At 37.3% G+C, this 11,824-nt stretch overlaps 2 protein-coding genes across 5 annotated transcripts; one reads left to right on the forward strand and one right to left on the reverse strand.

Moving 5' to 3' along the window:
- Nucleotides 1-1,298: 1,298 nt before the first annotated feature.
- Nucleotides 1,299-4,940, reverse strand: LOC110922478 (peroxisome biogenesis protein 6). Of its 4 annotated transcripts, XM_022166774.2 has the most exons (7): nt 4,772-4,940; nt 4,381-4,540; nt 2,751-2,895; nt 2,604-2,672; nt 2,267-2,323; nt 1,854-1,956; nt 1,299-1,747 (listed from the first exon to the last, which is right to left on the reverse strand). In XM_022166774.2, exons 2-6 carry the CDS (start codon nt 4,425-4,427, stop codon nt 1,951-1,953), a joined length of 324 nt encoding a protein of 107 aa, XP_022022466.1. In that variant the 5' UTR covers nt 4,428-4,540; nt 4,772-4,940; the 3' UTR covers nt 1,299-1,747; nt 1,854-1,950. The 4 variants fall into 4 exon arrangements, with proteins under 4 accessions (XP_022022466.1, XP_022022464.1, XP_022022465.1 ...); XM_022166772.2 differs by lacking the exons at nt 4,381-4,540; nt 4,772-4,940 and adding an exon at nt 3,086-4,297; XM_022166773.2 differs by lacking the exons at nt 2,267-2,323; nt 4,381-4,540; nt 4,772-4,940 and adding an exon at nt 3,086-4,297.
- Nucleotides 4,941-6,909: 1,969 nt separating this feature from the next.
- Nucleotides 6,910-8,105, forward strand: LOC110924914 (ras-related protein Rab11D). Its single transcript, XM_022168888.1, has 2 exons — nt 6,910-6,926; nt 7,500-8,105. The coding sequence occupies exons 1-2, from the start codon at nt 6,910-6,912 to the stop codon at nt 7,933-7,935; spliced, it is 453 nt and encodes a 150-aa protein (XP_022024580.1). The 3' UTR covers nt 7,936-8,105.
- The last annotated feature ends 3,719 nt before the right edge of the window (nt 8,106-11,824 follow it).

Genomic DNA, 11,824 nt, shown 5'->3' on the forward strand with positions numbered 1-11,824 from the left:
TCACGGGTTGTGAATCTATTTTTCTAAAAAAAATAAATATAGATATATATTAATAAATGAAAATTGCATGATGAATAAGGTAGATTAATGAATGATAACGACGTCTATAAAATTAAACAGTTATAAAATGTAATACTGATAAAAACAAAGTTGTTTTATATTCGTTCTATATCATAGCTTAAAAAATAATGTTTGATCGTGATGAGTTGAGAGCCAAGGCGTAACCACATTGCCTCAAGTATCGAAATTACACAAATGTAGCTTGCCTTGCAATTTTCATTCAAAAAGAGATTAATTTAGAGACAAATTACTAAGGACTAACTGATGTTTCCCCTTGTCTCAAACTTACAACCAACATTTTTCCTATTTTAACATATGTTACAAAACCCTATCTGGTTCTTCTAAAATCCAATCATTAACTAATGACACACCTTAAATTTGACCAAAATTAATATTCAAAGCTTGCAACTTTCATGAAAAGACTTAATAAAACGGAATTACTAGACTTGATTAATAACTGATGACATCACAAAACTCCCAATCAAATACAATCACAAACATGAAAACACAATGAAATTAATTTACCTCACCAAATACAGAGGAACGCCAATGATTTTTCTTTTCCTCTATTCCTTGCCAATTGTTTCTTCTAAGGTTATCATACAGTTATCTTTTGGGTGATGATTCTACCACTTCTAGACCGTATATTTGAAATACATTTTGGGCCAGTTTACATTACGAATGAGTAACCTTTTAATACGGGTCAAACATTTAGGCCGATCCCACACCACCCTTTTTGTCCACATACTAATTTTACATATCATTCATAAAAACTATATTGTTAAAAGAGTAGTTAAGCTTTTATATTGAGTAATTTAGAAGGTTTTAAGTATATGAGAGTAGTTAAGCTTTAACAACCAAGACTCTAAGAGGGATATAACATGAAATGATTTTCTAAACATTAGCTTAATAAGATATAATGAATAGTTATCAACTAAAAAATCACCTATAGACTTTTCTGTATCACTAATCAGAAATCAAACCCATGGATTTATTCGGTCACATAATAGGAAACAATCCTGCAAACGGACGCCTTTCATACTACCGGCAATCAATACACGAAACATATCTCTTTTTGGTTTCACACCATCCAACATCATATCATATCATCATAAACGTCCTTCAAACAACTAATTCCCACACATAAGTAATGAGACTTCAGTTCAAAATTAAAAACAAACATTACCTCATCACTATCACTACTTTCTCACTGAAGTTGGGATTTGTAAGGACTGAAATGATACCCGTAAAAATTAATCTCAGCATTACCATAACTATATACTTATAAATGTTCCAAAATGGTACCACACAAAATACATGGTAGAGACATAATAATCGCCAATTCTGTCCAAACATTGTACGACGCCAAAAAACTTTAAAACATGATTACTACCGGCATAATTGTTTACTACATGTATTATCGTCAAAAAACAAACATTCCCTAAACGTTGGGGTTAGCAATCAGTAACCTTTTGAGATTCCTATCATAACGAAGCATGAACTGACCTCCATTCTCCAAACCAGCTTGCAACATAAAGTTTTTCCATCCTCTTAACACATACCTAATCCTGCCATGTGCAGTTTCTTCCCGCATCTCCAAAGTCATTTAAAAGCCGTCTTCAGTTTGAACTATCATTTCATCAAGGACAGATAAATCCACATTTGTGGCAAAGGCCTTTGGGAACCGCTGCATTACAATTCCATAAAAGAAGCCAGTTCAATTATTAATACACATAAAACTTTAAAACATTCAATAATATTATATTAAGGCAATTAGATAATGAGAAACTTACAAAACGAAAAGTGAGATGCCATGTAAGTTCGTACTCATCAGGTTGACCAACAATGGTGGAATATCTAAAACCTCTTGTTCCAAGACAGGTTTGGCTTCTACAACTGGGACATCAGGCGTAACATTTTACTATAGTAGATATTTCGGCCTCCCCATAGGTCGAGCTATTTTGTACTCGTAAAATATTTTTTTGTTTTCTTTAAAAATTTTAGTTGTTTATAGTGCCATTTTTCTAAAATAATGCCGATTTTGATGTCAGACTATGTTATAAAACACGGATGATATGACAACGTTTGATCGCATAAAGAGTGAGAATGCTTGTGGAGTTAAAAGCGATTTACAAATGTCACAAAGAAACTTCATGACTAATAAAGAAAGTCAAAAAAGAAAACTAACAATTAATGAAGCTCTTACCTTTTCAATAACATCCATGATAGTATGAACCGATTGAATACGTAGTAATGGCAATGTCTGTTAATCACACTTAGAACATTCATTCCTTTACTGAATTGTTCAAAACTGGGACATAAAAGTGATTTGGGTCATCCCAACCCAACCCGCGTGTTCTGACCAGTACCATAAAGATATGTTTAAATCAATCATGTTTTGACCCATTATCCAACCCAAGTATTAATAACACTATATTTGTATGACATAATATTGTATCTGAAATATGCGTCACCCATGAACCAACTCAAGAAGTTGATATGAAATCTGTTTAAATTGATGATAAATTAATTCATAAACTTACCGTCACAAAATCTTCATATTCAACAACCACATAATTCATGTTAGTTGGATCTGCATCGGCTGCTAAAACCTATGACGATTAACAAAATAGGAAACTTAGCTATATACTTATTATAAAAGAAACTTAAATTCAAGTAATTTGTCTAACCTTGCGCTTTGCAGCATGGAACCAAGCGTCTACACAAAATGCATACATGTCTACGCCCGTAAAGTTTGGTGGACATTTCTTGGCTATTGAATAAAGAGATACGTCTTCGTGTAATTTAAATTTACGGGTCAATGCTTTCAATACCCTAAAAAATAAAGAAAATGGTCAAGTATCAGATAAACAAACATGTCATGGTGCTGCATTGTATCCACAACTTTCTTCTACACTCCCACAAAAAAATTGAAAAAGAATTATAAAATTCAATGGACATGTAAAGTCATATTGCATTATTTATGGAACATACAAACTATAACAGTGGTTTAAAAAAATATAACCTTTCTCTATAAGGCGGGTCTATAGTGACGCCAACATAAAGTAGCTTATCAAACCGACCAGGCCTTAGAAGTAATGCATCTATTAGATCTGGTATGTTGCTTGCTCCTATTATAAACAAGCCTTTGGACGAAACTCGTAAAACTTGACAAACCTCAAGGACGAAAATGGCATTTAACTCTTTAATAAAACACAACATAAAATAAACAAATGAGAAATCGGCATTGCTTTTCATTCTCTTAATGTATTAACCTAAAAAATTGAATAAAAATGCATGTGTGAGCAAATTATAATCAAGTGATCATTGGATTTTAGGCTTAATTTCTGGTTTAAGTTCTTAGCACCTAAAGTCTTCAAAGCCCTTTTTACTAACTTTTCATCTTCCATTGATCCTTCTAGAAGAGATGTGGTCATCATAGCTTCATCTTGTCTCAAAAACCGCATCAGATCGCTAAGATAGATGAGTCTGTAAACAAACTTCCCATCCTATAATCTCAGTCATGTGACATGATCGTTAAATCACGAGTAAATGTGTTTTTAAAGGGATATAAGAACATATTTGGAGCCAGCCTTGGCCACATCTAAGAAAATCTTGTGTGCAGCCTGTTTCGCTTTAACTTTGCTTTTGTTTTGTGTCGTTCCTCATCGTCTTGTGACTCATGTCATGCGACTACTCATCTAATGTACTCAACGTCTCCATATGAATGAATCAGTTTGATTGACATAAAAAAAAATCCCAAAAAAGCACCAATCTTTATCAACTATTGTGATTAGATAACATAAAAAGATTACAACTTGAACAACTTAGTCCGTGTGTATGAGTAAAAAAACAAAACAAAAAAAAAATAACCAATCTTTTTCAACTATTATGATTAGATAATAGAAAAAGACTACAAATTAAACAACAACATACTGTATTGAGTAAAAAAAAAACCCCGAAAAAAGCACCAATCTTTTTTAACTATTATGTTCAGATAACAGAAAAAGATTACAGCTTGAACAAAACACTGTATTGAATCAAAGAGAACCAAAAAAAAAAGAAAAAAAGCACTTAAATCTTTTCAACTATTATGATTACATAACAAAAAAAGATTACAACTTTAACAAACTTACTTTGTATATATCAATCTAAACTTCAAATCCCATAAAAATTTAGCCATTCTCAGCCCTTAAACCCACCCCCCCCCCCCAAAAAAAAAAAAAAAAAAAAAAAAAAAAAAAAACTAAAAAGCACCACTCTTTTTCAGCTATTATGAATAATATATAATAGAAAAAGATTACAACTTTAACAACTTACTCTCTATATATCAATCTGAACTTCAAATCCCAGAAAACTTTAGGCATTTTAAGCCATTAAAGACTGTCAAAGACCTCTGAAGTACTCCAAGTTTCAATCTTTAGCAGCCATTTTAGATCTTTGAATAATAAACTAATAAAATGGTGGCGTGTGACTGTATCTGCACAAAGATATAGATTGGGGCGGTAATATTGAAGGTGGGAAATTTAGGTAAGTTTAATTATATAATCTGTAATGGAGTAGGAATATGAGTTTGTTATATCATAACGTTTCAAGATTTCAATGGAGATTATTAATAAATAGATGAGAATGAGAATATTATATGTCAGAAACAGATGATCGTGTTTCTAGTGTCGGAAACGAACGATTCTTTTAAAACCCTAAAGCATACCTTGGATGATCAAACATGAGTGGAAGAAGATGGATTGAAGCAGTATCACGTTTCCAGATTTATGGAAAGAATGATTTCCTCACAAATCACCTTGGATTGACGAAGGATTATTGAACCAAGATCAAGATGAACAGCTTTGGTATTAGGGTTGTGCAGAATGTCGATGAGTGTGAAAGAAGATAAGAAAAAAGAAATATAAAGGATCCGTCATGCTTGACCCGCACTCAGATTCCGACCCAAAATACTAAACGGATCCCGCCTTCACAATGGTTAGAACTCATTCCCTCCCAAAATCACCCTCTAATCCACCATAACATGCCACATCAGCAAAAAAGCTCCATTATCACATGTCACATGACTCAAATCATCTCATTTATTAATATATACTAGCAGTAAGGCCCGTGTGCAAACACGGGTCGTTTCTTAGAAAACCATGCATAACACATATTAATAGAACATGTAGATACGTGTATAGATACTGTACCAAAACGTGTTATCTATTATAGCTAAAAGACAACTATAAACATAGATTATTGGTTAATATATCAGTTACATACAATTTAACTGTTTACCCAAAAAGACAATATAAACTGTTTATAGACATAGGTACTTAATAGAATTTGAAGACAACTTAAGGTTCAACAAACGTTAACTACAAACACACAATCACCTGCCTCAACAACTTTCAGCAAAACTAAATCAAGGAATCAGCAGACTTTAGAAATCAGCAGATCTTTATTCTCTCATCAACCTTTCCCGGATTTGTCCTTTGAATTGGAGCTCAAAATCCAAGGAATCAGTATCATCTTCATCCCTATCAAGCTGAAGGTTAAAAAGATCTTGGAGGTCAACTGGATTCAGACCAAGTGCATTCTCCCTTGATATCTCTTCAACACTACCATCAGACTTGATCAAAGTTAATTCATGGGTCTGTTTGTCAGACTTCCACTTTAGTATTTCTGGGCCTGATGGGTTTCTTGGGAGAAGTTTTATTTGAGAGGAGTTTGGCGATTGAGGCATGCTTGCCAACTTCTGAAGTGTTTGAGCAACTTGAGCTTGTAATTGCAACGAAGCATCATCCAATCCATATCGTAACTGATTTCTGATAGACTCTTTTCTGTACTCAGCTTCTCTCTTTTCATCTTCCTCATCCATCAGTTGTTGTCTTTTTCTTTGGTTCAAGGCAGTGATGGATACATCTGCTGATGAGAACAACTTTTTAGATGTAATGGTCTGCCGACGTCTAACAGTGGTTTCATCTTTGTATACTGGCTTTTTAGGAAGGGATGGATCTGTCTTTCTTCACTCTTCTAACTTATCGTAAGCTCGATCAATATACTGCCTAGACCATTTTCCAATTTGTCTAGCAGTCCTAAACTTAGCTGCTACAAGTTCTGCCTTCAATCTCTTGTACTTCAACACTTCATCCACTTCAACCTTTTTGTATTGTTTCCAGTTGGGAGCAGATTTTTGCATTTGAGGATCTTTATTCATCTTTTCAATTCTATTAACTTCCTCATTAAGAGCTTCCAGGGGCCAGTCTTTGAAATCAGGCCTGTAGGCTTCGTAGGGCTTGGTATCCATGATAATGTTCAAGAAATCATTCCTTAATGTCTTTTGTAGCTCAGCATTTGGTGACAGATTTGGCATATTCTTACTCAGGTCTCTAGCAAAATCTTCCAACTTCTTGACCTCACCAAGCCAATGTTGCATACGAGCTGATAACTTAATGTCTCCTAGCCCTTTACATTCTTCTTTTGCCTTATCTTCTGCTTTCTTGCCCTTTAGCTTCAGATATTCATAAATATTCTTTGGAGTTTCGAATCCATGAAGAGATGGGAAGGTTCTTTTGGATGGATCATCCTCTGTGTAAAATTGAGTCATTTCATCTTGAACTGCAAGCAGTTCCAGAGGGAAAGTTACTGCCAATGGGTTGATCTTTGTTGATGGAGGTGGAACGAATGGTTTGGGTGAAGTTTGAATGAATGGAGTAGCTGATAACGGAATTGGTGCGGGTATATCTTTTTCTTCCTTCTCTTCTTTATGCACCATGAATTTTCTCTTTCTTGTGTAAACAGATTTTGGAGAAGGAGGAGTTAGGGAAGAAAAAGGTGCTATGAGTGTAAGGGTTGATTGTGATGGAAATTGAAATTGGGTAGAATTAGTGGATTGACTAACAACTGTTGAAACAACTGGTGTCTCAACCGCTGTTGTCGTAACATGTGTTGAAACATTTGTTGCATCAACAATTGTTTCAGTGGAGGTTGGCAGTGGTGATGAGGATTTTGTATTCTGCTTTTTGACAGGTGGTTTTTCTAGTGAGAGTTTTGTTTTAGGTGTATCAGAATCTGGCTTCTTAGGTTCAGCAGTGGTTGGTTTTTCTGGTGGTGATATTGGTTTAGGAAATATGACAATAGGAGATTTGTTGTGTTTGTGTGATTTTCTTCTATTTGAGGTTCAGCAGTGGTTGGGTTTTCTGGCTTCTTAGGTTCAGCAGTAGAAACTAAATGGGTCATGGTCTTGGTTACGATTTCGGTTCTTTCTTGGAGGGTGAAGTTCCATATTTAAAGGGACCCATCCAAGAAGACACTAAGCTCTCATTATTCTTATTATTATGACATCTCGTCCGACGTTTCAAGTTACTACAGTTTAATCATGATCTTTATGTCTAAGATAAAATTTTGGTTTTTGTTTCATAATAGTCTATATACACATATTTTCCTTACAGGTATCGAGCGATCACAAGTGCTTACTACCGAGGAGCGGTTGGTGCTCTACTAGTATACGATGTAACCCGTCATGCTACTTTTGACAGCAACGAGAGGTGGTTGAAAGAGTTGAGAGACCACACCGACCCAAACACTGTTGTGATGCTAATCGGCAACAAATCAGACCTCCGTCACCTACTTGCTGTGTCTACCGAAGATGGGAAGGCATTAGCCGAAAAAGAGTCCCTCTATTTCATGGAGACTTCTGCATTGGAAGCAACCAATGTTGAAAATGCTTTTAGTGAAGTGATTACACAGATTTACCGAATTGTGAGCAAGAAAGCGGTTGAAGCTGGAGACGAGGGTGCTTCTGCATCGGTTCCTTCAAAAGGAGCAACGATCGATGTCACGGATGCATCGTCGGGTGGTAAAGGGTTCGGGTGTTGCTCGAATTAGGTGTTGGTTTGTATTGTCTTCAGTCTTGTTCTGCATCAAGGAGTGTTTGAGAATCTTGAGCAGGTCAAAGGGGTGTGTGATAGTTTAAGATTTATGAACGGGTCTTGATCTAGAATGTGAAATATATTGAACTTGACTATTTATTTTTATTTTCGATTTAAGTTAAGAATAGGTCATTTGTGTTATGTTCTATCTATATGGTTGGCGTGCTTGGTAAAATGGAAAATGCTAAAATTTAGAGGTAAAATGAACTCGAGTTTAAAATTTTTCTCACGAGCCGACTTGAGCTTTGAATAGAAAACTCGATATGAATTAAGCTTTAGCATAGTTAAGTTTTACGAGTTGAGTTCGAGCTTGAATCAACTTGTTTGCACGACTAATATTTATGCGTCTAAAGTGATGTTATTATCGAATATATAGTGAAACTAGGTCTCCCTCTAGTATTAATTCCCATCATTAGGTACTGATGCGGCTAAAGTGTTGGTTCAAGTTTTAAATGCAAATTACTAATATAAAGAACATTAATGGTGTGTTTGGTTCGAGAAATGTTTTGGAATCGGAATCTCAATTTCATACTTGATGCGTTAGGTTGGCAAATGAGTTGGAAGCTATCACCCCATCTCCCACCATCCTCGACCCTACCTTCGATCCGATAGGGGCATCGATCCTACCCAACAACCAGCCTTGAACGCAACCGCCCCAACCCGGACTATCGGCCTAAACTGGCCTTGGCCCGTGAAACCAATATGACCCGCATCATCGACCACACTTGTAGGCCCATACAAAACTTGTCCCACATCATTGACCTGACCCGTCGTCCCGACCCACACTATTGACATTAACCAACTTGGCCCACCAGCCCAACCCTCACTGCCGAACCAAACCAACTTGGTCATGCAGAACCGACCCGACCTGGCATCCCCGACCCGAGTAGACCTCGATCTCAGCGCGGATCTAATCCTTGTCGTTTCGACTCGACTTGGCTTGACGCTGACCTGTATCGTCTCAAAACGGTGCGGGTCATCAACAGGCTAGTTCGGGTCACAATGGTGCGGGTCGTTGGCAGGCCTGATTCGGGAAATGGTGCGAAACAACGTGGGTCGTCGGCGGGCCCGTTTGGGTCGAAATGATGCGGGTCGGCGTTGTAACACCCCGTGATTTCAAAAGTTAAAGTCAAAGTCAAGATTGAAGTCAAAGGAGGAAAAGATCGCTAATTACGATCTGTCACTCCTTGTTCAACTACTGTTTTGACTTCTTTGACTGTAGTTAGTCTATTTTATGTTTACGTTGGTTGTATTATGTTGAGTAATTGCTAAAATCGAAGTAATCAAATATTTATCACTACGAAACGCTTTACGACTGTGAATAATAAGAGGTAACAATGCGATAAAGTCAATTAATCAGTAATCGAGCTAATCAAATCATCGTCGAACTCGAAACTCGAATTATGCAACTTTGGTGTTATTATACGTGTGTGTGTGCCTTATGTGTTACTTGTGCATGTTTACTTTATGTGTGGTGATCAATCGAAACTCGAATTGAAATTGAAACCCAATCGAAATCGAATTATGATAATTGGTGGAGAAGAGATAGTGCGAGATATAGATGCTTGTACGTTAGATATAGTAGTTGGGATTAAAAGTAATTTGAATAGGAAAATCTATAGTACTCGCATCGTCCTCAATCGAAATCGAAACGTCAAAAATCGTCGCGCCGAACACTCGAATCAGGCAGCTGAACGATCAGGCTACCAGCCGATCGAACAGCCAGCCGATCGGACTGCTGTCCGATCGGACAGGCTGTCCGATCTTGCTGCCTGACCGATCGGCCATCCCTTTCCTCATTTGGCATCCTATAAATACCCCTGTCATTGTCATCCTTTCTACTTTTGGAAACCTCTGTCCGACCAACATGCTCAACTCATCTTTTTCTCAGATTTCTCTCGATTCCGGTAAGATCTCATCCTAAATCTTGTACTTTCTTGATCTACACGCACTCCTACACCTTTCTATCTTTCAAATCTTAACTTTTAACTGTGAAATCATCTAGATTCAAGTGTTCTAGGATGATGTCATCATGGTGTTCTTGAAGAAATTCATGTCTTGGCCTCAATCCACCAAGAATAACTTGGATCTAGCCGATTTCCACATAAACAAACAAAGATCTGTTATAGATCTAAACATTTACACGGTGAAAAGGATTGAAAGATGGTTTCCCAACTTTCTTTCCACTCTTTTACACTCAATGCCTTCAAAACCGATAGAAACGGGGCTTGTGCCGACTTGCTAATCATTCCGGTGGTTGCATGGCTCAAGATCCGGATTCTATCCACGAGGTTCACCGATTTCGGGTTAGACGTTAAACAACCGTCCCGAACAGTTCACTGACCGGGTTTGGGTGATTCCTGTCCGATCAGGAGAACCAAGTAAAAACGAGTTTTCTGTTGTTCAACTCGTTCTCAAAATACCTCGATAAAATGACAAACAATCAGAACAGACAAGTGTTAGACGAATAGGCTGATCAGGTCAGGATGCTAACCGATCGAACTGCTGTCCGAATGGACAGTCAGCCGATCGGACAGTCAGTCGATCGGCTAGCACATGGACCCACACCAAATCTATTTTGAAGTCTAGTATTGAACGAACTGTTGTTCGATCGGACTACCGACCGATTGAATTACTCTTCGGATCATGAGATACTATACTTCAACACTTAATCGATTTTTCAACATGTTCGACACACTAGGAGTGCCACCCGATCGAACAGTCGTCCGATCAGGTGACACCCTGCTAAGGACCTGTTTGCTGAAGTACCTAGCCGATCGGGTTGCCGACCGATCAAACGACCGTTCGATCGACCGACCTGAAAGGTAAAAATACTTCAATGTTTTTAAATACTGCAACAAAAACCTCAAAAAGTCAAACCTCATACACAAACACATCTTACACAAAGGAAGGAACAATCCACTCGAACAGCCATCCGATCGGCCTACCGACCGACCGGACAGCTGTCCGAACAGACTGTTAACCAAACGGTCAAGCCGTCCGATCGGACTACCGTCCGATCGACCAGCTGTCCGACCATCCAAACCTTGTTTCCGTTTTTACGCGTTGCTTATCATTATGCTATCGAACTATTTAGGCTAACCCTACTCTCAAGCGCTCCCTTCAATCCATCAACCGCTGTGAGTGTACTCGAACCCTTTTTGCTTTAGCACTTTTGGGTGTTACTTATTCTAAATCACAATCGAACACACTGCGCAATTAGTTTAACGCTAACCGTTACCGCATGTATTACGTGACTAAATGAATGCTTGTTGTTATGTTTACACGTGGAATGCTGTCTACCTGCCTTAACGACGATAGTACTATAGTTTGGACTTAGCAACCGTTCACACGGGGGTTATTAAGGACAATTACTTGCATGGACTACGGTGGTAATCATGTATTGCGAACTGCCTCGAGCAGTCAACCCGCAGTCATTGGTATCGATAGATCCATGTCGATAATTAACATGCTTCGTTTTCCTCTGTGTACGTGCTGGTTATGCGTAAACTATTTCGAACTCTATTATGCTATTATCAAACTTGTATGCTCACCTTTACATTTTATGTATTGACTTTATTTTAACGTATGTGACAGGTGTTTAAGTTGCTTATCTGCTAGGAAGGCGAGGCTAGAATAAGCGTCTAGAGCATAGTTGTCTGTAGATCTTGCAGCATGAGTCTCAAGAAGCAGATAAATAAGTTTTATATTTAAATCTGAGTTGTCGGAATAGAATATTTGCCTGGATTTTATCTGTAATAATTTGTTTGCTAATTGAGATACGGTATGGGACGTATTATTTAAATTGAATAGTAATGATAATTGTTATGGGAACTTCTGGACAA

This window comes from Helianthus annuus, chromosome 17 (genome assembly GCF_002127325.2).
Source record: "Helianthus annuus cultivar XRQ/B chromosome 17, HanXRQr2.0-SUNRISE, whole genome shotgun sequence".
Classification (NCBI taxonomy): domain Eukaryota; kingdom Viridiplantae; phylum Streptophyta; class Magnoliopsida; order Asterales; family Asteraceae; genus Helianthus; species Helianthus annuus.